This window comes from Megalobrama amblycephala, linkage group LG3 (genome assembly GCF_018812025.1).
Source record: "Megalobrama amblycephala isolate DHTTF-2021 linkage group LG3, ASM1881202v1, whole genome shotgun sequence".
In the NCBI taxonomy this organism is placed as follows: Eukaryota; Metazoa; Chordata; class Actinopteri; order Cypriniformes; family Xenocyprididae; genus Megalobrama; species Megalobrama amblycephala.
Window position 1 is genome coordinate 40,047,170 of NC_063046.1, and position 19,018 is coordinate 40,066,187.

Genomic DNA, 19,018 nt, shown 5'->3' on the forward strand with positions numbered 1-19,018 from the left:
GCCCAAAACACGTAACGAGTGAACCTTTATTTTAGCACCGTCAGATCAAATCCACGGCATATACGCGGTAAAGGAGAAGGTTGCTTATACATTTCACGTGGTTTATGAAAATAAATAGTGGTAAACGACTTGGTTTTTCCCCCATGTGTTGAATTAGCACTTTGACAAACCTTTTCCTCTTCCAGACATGACTGCAGATACTATTCTTCAGTTCACAACAACCGAGTAATGAAAAACGTTGCAGAAGAGTTGTTTATAGTCAGCTAGCGGACCTAGTTGGAACCACATTCATGGGCGGTTCCAGTTGTCGTCATCCGTTACGTCTTTCAAAGTCCAGTTCTGTCTTGATTGTGGAAATAGGGTTTAAGTAATATTGGTAAACATATGCATATAATATAATTAATGCTAAACAACACTTAAAGAAGCATTTACTTAATTTGTTTTTAGATTAGAAGAAAAAAAAAACACTTTATTCAGAAGACCGCCGTGGCATTTATATGTTCATATTTTTTTTTTTTTTTTTAATGGAAATCATCTTTTGTAGTTTTGAAGTGGCTCTTAAAAGAGCCTTTGGGGGTTTTTATGACTGATGCAGCTGTGGATTTAAGCGCGCTCTCCGCGAATGCGGCGGGCCAGCTGAATGTCTTTGGGCATGATGGTGACTCTCTTGGCGTGGATAGCGCACAAGTTGGTGTCTTCAAACAGACCGACCAAATAAGCCTCACTAGCCTCCTGCAGGGCCATGACAGCCGAGCTCTGGAAGCGAAGATCAGTCTTGAAATCTTGAGCGATTTCTCTGACCAGACGCTGGAATGGCAGTTTACGAATCAGCAGTTCAGTGGATTTCTGGTAACGGCGAATCTCTCTCAGTGCCACGGTACCGGGCCTGTAACGATGGGCTTCTTGACGCCACCGGTAGCTGGTGCGCTCTTACGAGCAGCTTTAGTAGCTAGCTGCTTCCTCGGGGCTTTTCCTCCGGTGGACTTACGAGCGGTCTGTTTGGTTCTTGCCATTGTATCAAACGAGCTCTACTGCTTAGAATAAAACCAACGTATGAACAGTTCACTGGCTCACAGTGCTTATTTAAAGCACAGGGCTGCCATGCGCTCATTGGACGGCTTACTTCAGAGGCATTCGATTGGTTATTGCCTATAGTAGTTGGCCAATGGCTGTGCGCCACCTGTTTTCAAACAAGAGATGACAGCTTGTTTCCCGCCCAAACGTTCTTGTTTCTCTTTGTATGCGTAGATACTTATCACCACGTTAAATATTTAAGATTTTATTTTTTTTGTGTTTAAATTATATACAATTATACCAGTTTAATTCTTTTTAGCCATGCTAGTAAATCTATACGCACTTTTCAAAATACACAAATCCAAATACAAGAAGAAAACAGCAAGGATCATGTGTATTTTCAGTGAAACTTATGAATAGAACGTCAAATAAAGTAGTTTACATAAACTTCAATCTGGCAAAAAGGTTAAGGCTGTTGAATACAAGAAACGTAGACTCATTAACATCCATCTGTTTTTTTTTTTTTTTTACTAGACTAAATAAAAATAAAAATAAATGACGATAAATAAATGAAAATAAAAAAAAAATAAATAAATAAAAAAAATCAAATAAAGATACAATGAATGTAATTTACTCTCACGGGGAGAAATTGGGTGGCTCTTAAAAGAGCCTTTTGTTTAAGGAGAACCTCCAGTCAGTTTATTTGGTCTTCGCTGGCTTCTCGGTCTTCTTGGGCAGCAGCACGGCCTGAATGTTGGGCAGCACACCACCCTGAGCGATGGTCACACCACCCAGAAGCTTATTCAACTCCTCGTCATTGCGTACCGCCAGCTGCAGGTGACGAGGAATAATACGGGTCTTCTTATTGTCGCGAGCGGCGTTTCCAGCCAACTCCAGGATCTCAGCAGTGAGATACTCGAGTACAGCGGCCAAATAAACCGGAGCACCGGCACCAACACGCTGAGCATAGTTGCCTTTGCGGAGAAGCCTGTGAACACGGCCGACGGGGAACTGCAGTCCCGCCCTGGAAGAGCGACTCTTGGCCTTGGCGCGAGCCTTTCCACCGGTTTTCCCTCGTCCACTCATTGCAGTTTTAAGTTTATTTTCGACTACCAAAAATAACAATGACAATGCTGTGGGCAGTTGTGAGATGACTTTTAAAAGAAAGCGTGCCAGTCTCCTATTGGCTGAAGTCTGAACACATTCCCAGCCAATCAGTGAACTTCCCTCCAAACACCAAACCCAACCCCCTTTTTGTTAATAACATCCTTCATGTCACATTAAAACGGCATTATATATATTATAATATATATATAATGCCGCTTAGCTTCCTTTTAATGTGTTTTCTTGAAACTTTTTTCATTTTTTTATTTCTTGTCCATTACCTTATTGTGTAGTTTTAATTAATAAATAATAATAGTGATTAAAAGTTAAACATGTTGGTCATAAAGTAGAATAGTTTAATATTTTACTGGTATAAAAACGTAAACATACTAGAGAAACTTCACTTCATCAATAACATCAACATACATTAATGCATTTGCAAAACATGAACATTTCAAGCCCATTAATTTGCTTTTTGCTTTCACTTGTAATAGGAAAGACAATTACACTTTAATTGAACAGTCGACCGATGAAATAATGCTCTTTACTATGAATTAGTGGGTGGCTCTTAAAAGAGCCTTTTTGATAAAACACATGGGGTAAAGGGCTGAGTTTATTTCTTTTTTGCTGCTGTCTTTTTAGGCTTGGCTGCTTTAGGTTTCGCCGTTTTGGGTTTGGCTGCCTTTACCTTTTTAGGGCTCTTGGCTGCTTTTTTAGGAGTTGCTGCTTTCTTAGGAGTCGCTGGTTTCTTTGCTTTCTTGGGGCTCTTTGTTGCCTTTTTAGCGGCTGGTTTCTTCGCCTTCTTCGGTGATTTTTTAGCGGCGGCCTTCTTTGCTGCTGCAGTTTTGGGTTTCTTTGCAGCTGCAGTTTTGGGCTTCTTAGCGGCAGCAGGTTTCTTGGATGCGGGTTTCTTGGCTTTAGGAGCAGCTTTCTTAGCAGGTTTTGTCTTGGTCTCGGCCTGCTTCTTGTTGAGCTTGAAGGAGCCAGAGGCGCCGGTCCCTTTGGTCTGGACCAGGGTACCTTTAGATACCAGACTCTTAACGGCAATCTTGACGCGGGAGTTGTTCTTCTCCACATCGTAGCCACCGGCAGCGAGCGCTTTCTTCAGGGCAGCGAGGGACACACCGCTCCTCTCCTTAGATGCGGACACAGTCTTGACAATCAGCTCACCGACGCTTGGGCCTGTTCTCTTGCGTTTAACTGCTGATTTCTTCTTGGCCGCTTTGGTCGCGGCAGCTGCTGGAGCGGTTTCTTCTGCCATGATTTCTCGGAGCAAATCTGGACTCACACAAACTGACTAATAATGAGCCGCTGCTGGGCAGAGCTGCGCATTTAACCACAGCATGAGAACCACGTAGACTCAACTTTCCCTGCTCTCTCTGAGCTCCTTCAGAAGGAGACGGTGCTTGTGTTTTCTCCGTTCATGTTTGAAGCAAAAACTGAAGTGGTAAAATATTTTTTTGAAGCAAAAACAACATATATATCGAGTAGAGGTATTGAACTTTACTTGGAGCCCAAAACACGTAACGAGTGAACCTTTATTTTAGCACCGTCAGATCAAATCCACGGCATATACGCGGTAAAGGAGAAGGTTGCTTATACATTTCACGTGGTTTATGAAAATAAATAGTGGTAAACGACTTGGCTTTTCCCCCATGTGTTGAATTATCACTTTGACAATAGCTTTAATGGAAAGAAGATCGCCGAGGGACTTACGAAGTGTTTCATTCAGAAGTTGTTTTGGGCATATTGAAGCACACGCCACATCTGTCTGTGTAACTACTCTCCGGTCACTGCTGATTCTCACGTTCAATGCTTTATAGCTGCGGGATACTTTACCCAAAGGTTTTAGCTTTCAGTAACAGGTTTTGCACCCTGATACTGGGTAAATGTGAGAGTTTTGTCCAAGTTTTATTTTTTTGTCTGATAACATTTGATTTGATATCTTTATGTGTTTCTATTCAAATAATAGTTGAATAGTTGATTTTGTAGTCTTGAGTGTGAGCAGATAAATGGCATAAAATATAACTCATAATTGTCTGGATTAATTGCAGTTTTGAACAGCTTTAGTATTATGAAAGTGATTGTTAGGTTAGAAAATGTATTACATTTATTAATAAATATTTTACATATTTAACAGAATAAAGCATCATAATGCCATCTACATATATATTTTATGGGTACACTTTACAATAAGGTCTCATTTGTTAACATTAGTTTATGTATTTTACTAACATAGCAATGAGCAATACATTTTCCAGTATTTATTAATAATTGTTGTTTATGTTAGTTAATAAATCACATTGGACTTTAAATGTTGACAAATTGCCTTATGGAATTGGTCTTATGGAATATGGTGATACATACAAAAACACTTTTGTGACAGCAAAGCAGTCTAGATCTGATCATATTACAGACAGCATGTTTTCAGTCAACTAAAAATGGATGGACAAAATGCAGAATTTGCCTGTTTTTTCTATCAATCATTGTGTAAAAGTAAAACAAGCTGTATTTCAAATGTAATCAAAAGTGTGTTGGGTTATTATATATATATAGCCTACAGTACTGTGCAAAAGTCTTATGCACATCAGTATTTTCACCCCCTGGTTTTAAGCCAGTTATTTATATCTTTTGCTGTAGTATTTCAGTAGGAAATATCAGTTCACATATTTTAAAGAATCATTTTGCCATTAATTGTAATAATCCAGTGATATTTTTGTATGCACTAGGAGTCTGACAACAGCCGGTGCTCCAAATCCGTCTGTGATTACATGAAGAAACAGATGAAACTGAGACAAACTAAATTCAGAAGAACTGTGGCCACATTAAGGTTGAACCACTGTAGTCACGTTGACTATTTTAACAATGTCTTTACTAACTCTGGACCTTGAATGACGGTATATGTTGCTTCCTCTTGGATTTCATCAAAAATATCTTAATTTGTGTTCTGAAGATGAACAAAGGTATTACGGGTTTGGAACCACATGAGGGTATGACAGAAATTTCATTTTTGGGTGAACTAACCCTTTAAACCACAAACTACACTTTAACCACAAAATAGCACAACAGCCACATTACCTGCATTGTTTTCCCCAATACAGTACATTTCCCCCCTTAAAGGTGCTACAAAGGATGTTTTCGACGACTGAGAAACCAAAGACTGTTAGTGAGTTTTTGAAATGAGTGCATGCGTAAGAACAGCCCCCCTCCTTCACAGCTCATTTCAAGGGAACGCCTCCCAAAACTTGTGCACGAGTATTGGAACACGAGTGTTTGTTTACCACCGGCATTCGCTGTGTCGTGTTTGTGGATTCATGATGTCGGACTCACCGCAGGTAACTCATAATCTGCAGTTGTTACTCCTGACAAAAACATTGCATGCGGCGGCTGTGGAAAGTTACTGGAGCGCGCACGTCTCTCACAAGGAACGTCATGGCAGTGATTGAGAAGCCAGAGGGCCAATGTTAATTGATGTTTTTAAAGTCGGCATGAAATCAAAATTGACAATTCTTATTTTTTTATGGAATATTGTAGTATTTATTAGCAATAATTTATCTGTGAACTTCATTATTTTTTTAAAATTCATGTGCCCTCAATCTTTAATCAAAATCACCCATTATATTTCCACTTTAACCACCCATCCACCTTCAAAACGACTCATCGTCTCTTCCTGTCACATGCTATGGCGCAAGGGTGGAGCTATCAGGAATTGCAGTGAGGTATTGGGTAAATGCTGTGCTTCACTTTATAGAGATTAATGCATTAACCACCGCTGATGCCAGTCATTGGGGTGTACAGTAAACATGGAAAGGAACCTGCGACACCCTCAGTCAGTCGGGCTGCGTGTCCACTGGAGCAGAGCAAGCAACCAGAGCATTTTTAGATTCATTCTTATGGAAGTTGAGCGTCACTTAATTTACGCGCGGCTCAACTTCCATAGGGATGAACCGAAAACACTCGCTCTTTTAACCGCTTGCTCCGCGCCAACGGACACGCACCATCAGTCAGTCAGACTCTCTCGCTGTTTAGTGCCGTTAACCGTCCTCGTCATCCTCAATACAGCTCTAAGTTACAGTAACGTGAGTGCACGGAGTAATTCATATCTGCCTCCATTTTGTTAGCAACGCCCAACTTCCAATCAATTCCCGAAGGACAAAATCAAGTCCCGCCCTCTCATTTCAGATGCCGTTTCACTTGGATAGACGTCACAGTACAGAAGAAAAGACAATCGCAACTTCCGTTTCATGCCGACTTTAAGGCCCTGCCGCGTGCACAGATGATGTATATTAATATTATTCCTTTCAGTGCACCTAATAAATAGTCTTTTATCAGTTAGTAAAGACAGTTTCAAGTAATATTGCAAAAATGTATAAAACAAAACATCCTCTGTAGCACCTTTAAATATTAAAATTTAATTACTTGCACTTCACCGACTGCAGTCATGTCCTCATCTCCTGTGATTTACTTGCTGCTATATCCTTGCATTCACCTAAAGTAGTCTTGTTGACAAGTTTGGGTGAGTATTAGCAAAGACTATAGAATAACACTTAAAGGGACTTTGGTATTAGTAAAGGCAAAATATAGTACATACAAAGCCCTGTAGATGGCGATATTGCTTATTTTGTAGCAAAAATAAACTGCTCAGAAATATGTAGGATCAAACCTGCAAAAATTAAAAATGAATAAATAAATGAATGAATGAATAAATATATAAATGAATAAATAGATAAATAGGTAAATAAGTGTGATAATAGGAAAATAAATAAATGAATAAACGACTTGATAAAATAAATATGATTCATTTTTAATAAAATTCACCCCCCCCAATTTATTATTTTCTGCTTTTGTTTTAATTATTTCTATTTTATTTATTTATTCTTTTATTTATTTTTCCATTTATTTTATATTTACTTATTTATGCATTCATTTATTTTGATATTTATTTATTCCAATATGTATTTAATTACAGATTTATTTATTTTAACATTTATTTATTTCACAGAAAAGTTAGGTGCCATGCAAAATGAAACAAGTATTTGTATTATGGAGGACCAAACCTATATAAATAAAAAATAAATAAATACATGAATGAATAAATAGGTAAATAAATGTGATAATAGGAAAATAAATAAATGTATAAATTACTTGATAAAATAATCCTCTAAATTTATTATTTTCTGTTTATACATTTAAAAAAAAAAAATTTAACTTTTATTTTTTATTTATTTTTATATTTATATAGGCCTATCAGATGCAATTAACTAATCATCTAATACTATTAAATATTAAGTGTCTGTATGAAATGTATTCTTTTATCAATTTTTAGGGCTTTTTTTTATTTTATTTTTTTTTTATGGATAAGTCAGCTAAACAGAGACTAATAAACTACTATTATTCCTTTTAATTATACAAATACCTCATTAAAAGGTCTACAAAAACTCATCAGAGATCAGGTAAGAGACACTGGTATGCTCGGCATGGCTTGCTTTACTTTGGATCGGTTTGCAGTTTAGTCCCGCTTGGGTGATTATAGACTGATCATTGTGCCGCCACCTTGTCTTCTGACCATAATTTCTTTTTTCCCAACCACGTTCCTGGAGTAAAATGTTTGAGTAAAATGCACTTGAAACAGAATATGCAAAGTAAATTTCAACCAAGTAGAAATTACTCAACAAATGTATAGCCAAGTTTGTTACTTCAAGATCTTCTTTTGAGTAGGCTAATTAGCAGTTAAATCCAGCGAGTCTCTGACAGCTTTGTGCACCTCAACATATGGATCCGCACATGACCCTACAATACACAACAAACAACTTTGGTTACATATTATTATAAAATGTCATATTTTTCACATTCAACATATAAGGGTGACAGATAAATGAACGACCAAAAGAACCCCACAGCTTTTGAGTTGTGAGTTTATCACCACAGACCCTCTCACACTTCTCACTAATTTACTCTTATCTTCTTGAGAATGGCACGACAGCACAGTCAGGCTATTTCTCTGACATGCGTAGCCATAGGTGAACTTATGTCTACACAGAAGAAATCCCATAGTCTCTCCCCCGGTACAGTTTGTGTCGAGCCATGCATTAGTTAGTCTGGTTGTTTGTTTGCAGAGAAAACTTTTAAATGTTGTTGCAATAAACATGTTGAGAATCTGTACAACTACAGCTAAGGAAGACTAGAGCCATTTTCACATTTTTCTACTTTCAATATTAAATCAAAAAATGACTGAACGAATGATACACAGATTCTCTTAGCAGCCTGAAAACAATAGCTTTATGAAATGGATTATAAAGCCTCAAAACCGAGCCAAGACCACTTCCTTTTACAAACAAGTTCCCTTTACAAACACTGACTTGAGGTTTCCTGAGCTGAGCTTTTGTCTTTTCTCAGAGATGAAACACTGATAAGATTTAAAGACAACATGCATGATCATTTGCCACTAAATAAAGTTTAAAAGTAAATCACTTTTAAAAAAAAAAAATGCATTCCAGTAAACACATTTAGTTACATAGGCCTATTTAATAAACTAAAACATATATTTCATCTATTTTAAGGTACTATGTCATACAGTGCGAGCATTTCGCTCACTTTTTTGCCTGAAAATAACTGCGACCCCCGGAGGACGCAGCCTCTGAAATGAGATGCAGATTCGAACAGTAACAAAGGCGTCAGTTTTACCGTATCAAATCCAGCGCGAGTCCTTGTCTTTTGGAAGTGCATGCAAAGTGGATTTTCTTTTTTTTTCTCAGTCTTCCAGTCTCACTGTTTGAAGGGGGGTCAAAATAGATGTTGTTCGTGAGCAACCGGCTGCCATTACGCAAATTTTTACATTGTTATGTAGGTTTGTAACAGGAAGTGAGACTGTAATTGCTGAAGACTCATTTCGGCAGTTCAGAATCAATTCATTCTTTAAGGCAAAAATTACTTTTTTATCCTGCACTTTGATCTTTAAAACAATGTGACAAAAACACACGCAAGTTCAACCCAAATGTTTAATGTCATGATTGTTACCATCTATTTGCATTAGTTTATATCAGCTGGTTGCTTTTATCGATTCGTTATACAGCAAAGTTGCATAATTAAAACTAGTGTCATGAGAAAGCTAACTGTATCGTCATGCAGCATAAACAAATCAGAAATGCATTCAATTTCAGTTCTCTTGTATCATCACTGTAATACAATACAAATCTTACTTAATTTTTACATATTTCTAAATTTAAAATAATTATATTTCAAAATATTTGTACAACATTATTTACCAGTGAGCTGCATTAAGCAGTCTATGTAAATGTGTCTAAAAACCACTTCAGATGGAGCTTCTGTGCCACCTCTGCAGTGCAAAGATTTTTGATGATTTATTTTGATAGATAACAACCTGATTGGGTCTTATTGTTCTAACTAAATTTATTATTTAACATTCAAAAAGAATTTTTCTATTTTAATTTAAGAAATTGATGAAATATAATGCATACATTTAATAAGATTAGGGGGAAAAAGCTCTTATAATGGTAAAAATGCCTGTGGAAATTAATTTAAATGGGTAAATATTGCCCGGTAATAGGAAAGTTATGTCTGTTATTGATCAGAAAGTGCTCCTAAATTTTTGACTGTGCTCCTAATTTTTTTTTTTTATTAGGAGCACAAGTGTTACTGTAGAGCCCTGCATAAGACACATATAAACCTATGCATATATATGAAACCAAGATATTTGGATATTTGTATATTTGGAACCAAGAGGAGTTTTCCAGATGCATGTTAATTCTCTATATAAATCAAATACAAATGGGAAATTAACATCTATCTGAAAATATCCTCTTGGTTCCAAATATGCATCTTGGTTTCATATGCATAGGTTTATATGTGTCTTATGACATAGTACCTTTAAATAAATGAAATATGTAAATATGTTTCTGTTTATTAAATAGGTTTAACTAAATATGTTTAAATTAAAAAAAATAAATAAAAAAATGTACAGCCTGTTGTACAGACTCTTGAAAGATGTTCATGTCCGGACGTTTAGACAACAGACTGAGGCTTCTGAGACTGAAGAGAGAAAAGGACTTCCTTATTTCTCACACAGAGTTACTTATTCGTGTATCTCAGTTGGTGCACTTTTGACCACAGCTCTGTGGCTGACACTAACAATTGTGTGAGACAAATAACAATACAAGAGACATTTAAAGAGGAAGACAACAACAGCCCATATACCCCTTAGGCCTATTATTTTGCCTGTCTCTTGTTTTGTTGATTGTTATTACACCCCCAGGGTTTGGGGTATCCAGTATATGTAATCCATAGGGCCGCTGCACGAGAGGGGGTGCCATTGTGCCAAAAATCATAATTTGAAAATCTCCTTTAATAAAACTTTTTAAATAATCAAAAGTTATTTGTTAAATTTTGAAAGAAAACATCTTCATTTCACTTGGGTTTAGCATTTTAAGTGGAAAAAAAGTATTTTATTAGCCTATCAATATCAAAAATCAAAATTACTTTAATAAGTCTATGACCACAAATGGATAGAGGTGGGAGGCGTTCTTGGGGTACAGAACAGAAAAAGAAACAGGGGAAATGATGAGCTTAAAGGATTAGTTCACCCAAAAATGTAATTTCTGTCATTAAGTACTTATCCTCATGTCGTCCCAAACCCGTAAGACCTTCATTCATCAACGGAACACAAATTAAGATATTTTTGATGAAATCCGAGGTTTCTGAATTACACATATAGGCAGCAACATCATTGCACGTTCTGAGGTCCAGAAAAGCATTAAAGACATTGTTAAAATAGTTGATGTGACTACAGTGGTTCAATATTAATGTTATGAAGCAATGAGAATACTTTTTGTGAGCAAAAACAAAACAAAAATAACTTAATTCAATAATTTCTTCTCTTCTATGTCAGTCTCCTACGCTGTTGATGTAGTGAATGCAGTGCAGCGCTTCTGTGTTTATGTCCAAACTGCGGCTCAGTATTGGCGACTCTGTATACATGAGCAGCACGACACATGTGATGCTGACGCAGGAGCCGGCCAATAACGAGTCAGCGTTCTGACGTAGAACACAGAAGCGCTGCACTGCGTTCACTACGTCAACTGTGTAGTTCATCTTTTTCACAGAGTTCATTGCTTTTTCAAAGATGAACTTTATCCTCAAATCAATGAAGCTCAGATCAATGAGGCCTACAATCAATCAGTTTAAAAAATAAATACAAAACATGTCTTTACTGAACGAAAACAAGTTGACAAAAAAGATTGAATTCAATAATAATAGGTGATAACAAAGTGATTTATAAGCTTTTTTTTGTAGGACGGTCATTTTTGACTGGGAACCTCACAAGTGTTATAGGTAGTTATAGGTAGTTTTTCAACACAACTTTTTTTAATGAAGTTAAAAATTTTAGATTTTTGACATGGATTGATTGACCGGGAACACATCAAGTGCAACTTTGTGCCATTTTGTACAAAATAAGAGCATTTCAAAACAAATTTCCTGATTAAACATTAAAGCACATTAGTGTGCTAAACTGTGCATTTTTTTCATATTTTATGTCAAATTGACAAAAGTATCCACAGATAACACTTTTTTTCACTTAAAAAAAGTTACATAAGCTCAGATATTAGGCCCTATGATCGATCAGTATGATCGAAGTAAATACAAAACTTGAAAGAAAACAAACTGACAAAATTATTGAATCCAGTATTTGGTGATAAGGTAGCATAACGAGAGATTTATAAGCAATTTTTTGCAGGCCAGTCATTTTTGACCGGGAACATCACAAGTGTTATAGGGTTTTCAACAGCTTTTTTTTTTTTTTTTTTTTTATTGAAGTTGTGTAATTTTTGGCATGTATTGATTGTATTGTTGCCTTTAATGTTCAGTTGTCTATTTGTGTTGTTTGTAATGTGCAATGGTGGCAAATGTGCCATGACTGACCTCAGCAAATGTGCAGTTGCGCCTCTGGTTGTAGATATAATTTTGAAAAGTATATCATAAAAAATGGAATCACGACTTATGGGGGGGAAAAAAACTGCTGTGCATGCTTATAATAAACAGGTGCTTTATTGTGCGTTGTTGTTGTTGTTTTTTTTTTTTTTTCACCAGCAAGTTCATCTTCTTCTAGGGTTTATTTAGGCAGCATATTGGTGCATTACCACCTCCACCTGGTATGGAGTGTGGACCAGAATGTCTTGAAACTAACTTAAATTAATTTCTCTAAGATATTGAAACAATAACTTATAACATTTTAATATTTTGACTCTTTTTCACAGAAGATTCCTTTGAATCAAAACATATTTTCATCTGCCCTAATTTTTGGACCATATGGCAACAGAGACATTTTATCGATTTACCAAAAACTAATTTCATAATTTTTTTTTTGAGTGCTGAATATGTTATCTAACTTCCTGAGATATTTAACAATTTTTTTTGTGAATGTGACATGGGCCGGTCCTTGTTTGTTATACGTTTTAATTTGCATAACATGTTCTGTCTCTTCTAAACTAAGGTCTTCTCTTACCAACAAAAAAAAACGAGAATGTTCTGTTAAAGAGACAGTGGCAAGGAAATGAACACAAAGTGTATGTTGCCATATGGCAACACTATGCGGTAAGGGTTAACTATTTTGAATAGTGTTCCATTAAGTCCAGTGTATCCAAACCTATAAGCCGCAATGTTATCTCGTCTCTCCTATTCCTTTGTGTGTACCTCATTTCTCCCAGTTTCCTTTAAATCCTGTGAAACCATTGCCCTTTTCTTGTTTCTTCCCATTGCCTTTGCAATCTTTCCTTTAATCTCTTTTTAATAATGCTCTTGGTTTCTGCCCTGCTGATGCTAACTCTAAAATCAATGTGATTACTTTTAGCAACTTCCTTTGCTATTTTACATACCATTTCATTTCCTTTAACCCCATGTGTGCTGGTATCCACAAAAATACCACACACCAGTAAGTTGTTAGCTGTTGCACATTATCAAATCACAAGATGGCACAGTGGCCACATCAGCACACTTTTGGCTTCTTCTTTTTCTTCTTCTTCTTTCTAGTTTCCCTAAGTATTGGTAATATTCAATTCTTACGAACAAAAGCGTGGATAGACAGTTATTAGAATGAACTGCTTAGTGTGTTGCAATGGCTTTTCAGGTTTTTGTGTTGAAACCTGTTTCCTCCAGTACAGTGGCGGCTGGTGCAGAATAGGCTAGTTAAATAATGTGATGTGATGTATCATTACTGCTTATCTAAAACATGGAAAATTCAGGGCTGGGCGATATAGCCAAAAAATCATATCTCTATTTTTGGGCTGAATGGTGATGTATAATCTCGGTATTTTGTACATTTTTCTATTTGAACTAAAAAAAAAAAATCTGTATTTCATTAAAAAAAACTAGTCATCTAGTCTTAATGCGCATGCGCGGCTGAGAGTGCATCTCGTCTTGGTGCGCATGCGTGGCTGAGAGTGCATTTTGTCTGCAGCCAGACCCTACTGGAGAATTCTGACTAAAATATACATATAAATATTTGTTTGTTGTTGAGTATTTGTTTTTGTTTGCGAACATAAATGTGCCATAGAATTTCGAACCTACAACTACACTGCGTTCCAAATTATTATGCAAGTGACATATCAGTAAGATTTCAGTACAATAAACATTCAGATTTTAGTTTTTCTAAGAAAATGTTTGTTCGTTTATTTATCCATGTCTTTTTAGATAACTGGTATCAATCTCAGACAAAATAATTTGCCAGATCTATGGAAACCCTACTTAGAGGTTGTTCCACATTACTAAGCAAGTCACAGTTCTCATGCAATATGAGGAGGAAGAAAGATCTTTCTGAAGATGAAAAGCATGAAATGGTCCAATGTTGTGCAAAAGGCATGAAAACAACTAATATTGTGTGAAACTGAATGGAGATTATCGAATTATCATAAGATTTGTGAGTGATTTAGAGCACAGCAGAACTCGGTCAGATAAAGGCTAACTGAGGAAAGTTCCTGTCAAAAAATGTAATTGTATTAAAAGGGCAGCTATAAAAAAGCCAGTGTTGAGCAGCAAACAGGTATTTGAAGCTGCTGGAGTCTTTGGAGTCTCAAGAAGCTCTCCATGCAGGCTGGCAGTTGTGCGTAAAGATGCATTTCAGCCACTCCAAACCAATCCTCACAAAGAGAAACATTTACAGTGGGTCTAGAAATACATGAAGACTCATTTTTAAATAGTTTTATTCACTGACTAATGCCGTACTACAATGGATGGTCTAAATGGACGGATTTCTGGATGGTTGGTGAATGGCCACCACGTTCCAACAAGACTGCGACATCAGCAAGGAGATGGTGGGTGATGATTTGGGCTGGAATACTGGGAAGTGAGATGGAGGGTATTAAAATTACTTTTGCAAGATATGTGGAGCTCATAACTGGCCATTTTCAGCTATGGTATAAAAAGGAGGATAGTGCATAGTACAATGCACTATTTGTATAATGCACTATGCACTATCCCATGCTGCAAAAAACACCACGGCAATAAAACTGTTTGAAAATGTATTTCTACACCCACTGTAAATGTTTCTCTTTGTTAGGTTTGGTAAGTGGTGTCTAAAATGCATCTTTACACACAACTGCCAGCCTGCATGGAGAGCATCTTGAGACTCCAGAGACTCCAGCAGCTTCAAATACCTGTTTGCTGCTCAACACTGGCTTTTTTATAGCTGCCCTTTTAATACAATTAATTTTTTTGATAGAAACTTTAATTAATAAGCCTTTATCTGACCGAGTTCTGCTGTGCTCTAAATCACTCACAAATCTTATGATAATTTGATAATCTCCATTCAGTTTCACACAATATTAGTTGTTTTCATGCCTTTTGCACAACATTGCACCATTTCATGCTTTTCATCTTCAGAAAGATCTTTCTTCCTCCCCATATTGCATGAGAACTGTGACTTGCTTAATAATGTGGAACAACCTCTAAAAAGGGTTTTCATAGATCTGGCAAATTATTTTGTCTGATATTGATACCAGTTATCTAAAAAGACATGGATAAATAAACAAACAAACATTTTCTTAGAAAAACTAAAATCTGAATGTTTATTGTACTGAAATCTTACTGATATGTCAATTGCATAATAATTTGGAATGCAGTGTATTTTTATGATAGCAGTTGTGAAAACTTTGTGATCAGTAAGATTTTCATTTATTTGATTAATTTTTATGCTTATCAAGGCTGAATTTATTTGATGAAAAGTACAGATCCAAAAGACACAGTATTGTGAAATATTATTGCAATTCAAAATAAGAGTTTTGTATTGTAATATATTTAAAGCTGCAGTCCATAACTTTTTTTGGTTAAAAATAATCAAAAATCAATTTTTGAGCAAGTACATAACCAGCCAGTGTTCAAAACTATCTCATTATCTTGCCTCGATTCACAACGGTAAGCTTGTAATAATGTTTTATAATAAGAGCGACATGGTGGATTTCCGCGGGAAATTTGAGCTTGCAGCAGTTCATCTGTGCGTCATTACGTCACGTCCGTAAACAGAAAGGAAGGAGGAGTCCGTCCAGGCTAGTCGGTTTTATCACGTGAGGATGCAGCTGGTGGCGGCACATTTATAGTCTTTTCTCACAGCAGCTGGAATAATTAAACTTATCATTTTGATGGCAGATTGTAATCCAGAAAGGTCCAAATGACAATCATCAGTGACAACTGGAGATTCACCGATTGTCAAAAAGCAAAAGATTTCAGACTGCGGAGTGGCTACAGAAATTGAAATCTACAGGTAACACTAATACACACTAAATACACAGTCACGCAATGCTGATGTTGTTAACATTAACGATTTGAGAACAAAGTATAACAGTAATAATAATTTGCACGGTTTGGCATGATCCGAGCTAAGTGATCGTTAGATTTAATCATCATTGGCAGCGCAATTTATTGTAGGCCTAATGCCTTTTTCCTCAGTTGGTCAGAACAAAAGTGGCAGACATGTTACTTACTTGTTCAGATTATATTTTCCAGTGAAAATTCTTATATTGGTCATACTTTCAAGATGTAGAGTCTGTGATTCTGAAGTACAGTATCCACACCGGTGCGGTGACTGACAGCAAGCATTAGATTCATCCGCGCTGACAAGCACAACGCACATACAGATAACTGTTCCGCATATGACTGCAATTGTAGGTTTCAAACAAGAGATGGCGACAAAGAGGAAAAATCGCGGACTGCAGCTTTAAAAAATGTATTTATTTCTGTCCTGCAAAGCTGAATTTTCAACATCCATTACTCCAGTGTTCAGTGTCACATGATCTGTCAGAAATCATTCTAATACGCTGATTAATCATCAATGTTGGAAACAACTTAATTCTTTTGCTGCTTAATTCTTTTTATAGCATAACTTTATATAGTGGCATGCATGCGCACGGCGGCGCTCGTTCACGGAAGTTTGTGCTTCCACTCCTGTCTCCTGGACAGCAAAATGGAAATATTTTCTCGACTTTCTAACATTTAGAAAGAGAAAATGTCTATGAAATGTAAGTTATGCACTGAGGAAATTACTGAATGTCACTTTAGCTTAAAGATTATAAATAGAGACGTTTCCACCAATCGCTGCACAAGTGCGAGCCCTCCCGGAACCCATAGAGATTGCATTGCAGTGCCTGCAGTTCGAAAAAAAAAGTTTTTTGAATGGAAGTCTATGGGAGCACTCGGGGCCAGAGTGAAATCGTCCAAAAAGAGGCGGTACTCCACAGAACGTGATTGATGCAGTGGCGTACAGCATGTCTGTGAATCTGTTTAATCTGTGTCTGTGTCTGTTTAATCAATGTTTCATCAACCAATTGTCTATATTTAATAAATAGGAAGAAAACCAAGAATGTCGGATGTGGAATGGATTGAAGTGCGTAACAAACAAACCCATGTTTCCGCGGCCTTTGAACGCTGAAGCCTTCACGTCTTCCTGTTTTTATTAAATTTATTTATTACTTTATTACATGTCTTTATTACTTAATTAATTGATAAGATATTTTTGGTCTAACTATATATTTTAGCTGGTCTAAATTTTAAGTTAGACTCAAGTTTGCGTATAGGCTATATAAGGTTCCCTTCTAGACAACATTTACATTACATTTATGCATTTGGCAGACGCTTTTATCCAAAGCGACTTACATTGCATTATACTATACATTTGTATCTGAGTATGTGCAATCCCTGGGATCGAACCCATGACCTTGGCATTGCTAGTGCCATGCTCTAACCACTGAGCTACAGGAAAGCTGAAAACTGACATGAGAGTAAATTTTCAGTAATTTCGATCGGTGCATCTAATGATGTAGGCCTAAACTAAATTCATGTATTTTACATTAAAAGAATACAGAAATAACTCTAGACTTATTGGCTAAGCTACATTTGGAAAAGAACTTCAGACATTCCGGTAGCTGACCATTAGCAGAGCTGGCGATGGGGTAGGAAATACATTTGGGCAATATAATAATAATAATAATAATAATAATAACAACAATAATAATGTCTCAGCAAAGACCGAACATATTTATTTGTCCGCTAACTAACACAGCGCATCAAGGCTTGTCTTGGCTACCTTACGGCGATGGAAACAACAGTGAATTTTCCCCCTTTTGTGTAATTTACCACTATTTTCTATGCTCTTCTGCTTGCATTTTTTGGGTTTCAGTTGGATGCTGTTTCATCTTTAGTCAATTGAGTTCAGTTCTAAAAAAAAAAAAAAGCAAAGGCTAGGCCTACATAGTAAATAGGTGAATCTGCGACGGGGCCCATCATAGGGTGGGGGCCCCCACGCATCGCGGGGCTGCGGGGGTGTCCCGTACGCCCATGGATTGACGCTGATTGGACTATAGCCTATATCCAGAGGCAGAAGGGCAGAACAAAACAGCCTAGCAGTGACAGCTAACACTGTGGTTGAAAAAAATCTGTCCCTTTCTCACTTTAGTGGTGCGTCGCCCTATTGCCCTAATGAAGAAATCGCCCAGTAAGTTTTACTGACAGGACTTCTGCTAACTCTTCTTCTGACCATCTGAGTAATACTTTCCTTCAGAACTAAACTTGATGTGAGTTTCACTTCCTCTGTTCAGTTGCACTGCAATGTCCGGCACAGCCTAAAATAACTGATTCTGATGTGTAAACAACAAAGGATATGTCTTTGCACCTAAACATTGAACAAAATGTACATTATGTATACAAAGATGCTGAGAAAATGGCACAAGTAGTTGTCTCTGCCATGCAATGGTGTGGTTAAGGTTACTTTGTGGTTCACCAGCTTGATGTAGGTCACTCCCCATGTGCAAACTAATATTATTCTTTCACTGACACATAAGCAAATTAAGCTTTGTTTACACAAACAGATACAGGGACGGTAAGCACCTTTGACTTTGACCTTTCACTTCACTTTTGCTCCTGATGAGGTGCCAGTACTTCACTTACAGTAACACGCATCTAAACGCTTCATCTAATGTGTCGCGCTTTGAGAGTTTCCTTCTACTGGTTAATGTGCTGAAGAGGTATTTAACCACGGCTCATATAATCTTTTATTTAGGCTATGTCTGTAAAATAAAATATTTCAAAGTTGCCATTTAAGTTGCTTTATTACAAGTTCTAAGTGCTTATAATAATTCTACAAATAATAAAAATGTAGTATAAAAACTTTACTTTGCTTGAAATAAGCCTTTTACAGTGTATTATTCACTTTTTTTTTTTTGATATTGCACCTTTTTAACACATGATTTACATTTAGACTTTGTGTAGTTTTCAATATAGCCTACATTGTAATAAGTCATGAATTAATGTTGTCATATGATGCTATTACATCATACTTTTGCAGACTCACTATTGGTTAAATCAGTGGTTGAGGGTCGCCATTTTGTCTGTACATCACTGT

General features: G+C 36.6%; 2 protein-coding genes and 1 pseudogene across 2 annotated transcripts; all 3 read right to left on the bottom strand.

The window, feature by feature from the left end:
* Nucleotides 1–177: 177 nt before the first annotated feature.
* Nucleotides 178–1,142, bottom strand: LOC125265259 (annotated as a pseudogene).
* Nucleotides 1,143–1,568: 426 nt separating this feature from the next.
* On the bottom strand, nt 1,569–2,288 carry LOC125265262 (histone H2A-like). The gene has a single exon (XM_048185379.1). The coding sequence runs from the start codon at nt 2,098–2,100 to the stop codon at nt 1,714–1,716; it is 387 nt and encodes a 128-aa protein (XP_048041336.1). The 5' UTR covers nt 2,101–2,288; the 3' UTR covers nt 1,569–1,713.
* Nucleotides 2,289–2,337: 49 nt separating this feature from the next.
* On the bottom strand, nt 2,338–3,481 carry LOC125264160 (histone H1-like). Its single transcript, XM_048183374.1, has one exon. It carries the CDS (start codon nt 3,377–3,379, stop codon nt 2,732–2,734), a length of 648 nt encoding a protein of 215 aa, XP_048039331.1. The 5' UTR covers nt 3,380–3,481; the 3' UTR covers nt 2,338–2,731.
* Nucleotides 3,482–19,018: the final 15,537 nt, after the last annotated feature.

Bases quoted from the DNA above. Each gene is read 5' to 3' on its own strand.
- LOC125265262 (XM_048185379.1), bottom strand. From the start codon at position 2,100: ATGAGTGGACGAGGGAAAACCGGTGGAAAGGCTCGCGCCAAGGCCAAG.
- LOC125264160 (XM_048183374.1), bottom strand. From the start codon at position 3,379: ATGGCAGAAGAAACCGCTCCAGCAGCTGCCGCGACCAAAGCGGCCAAG.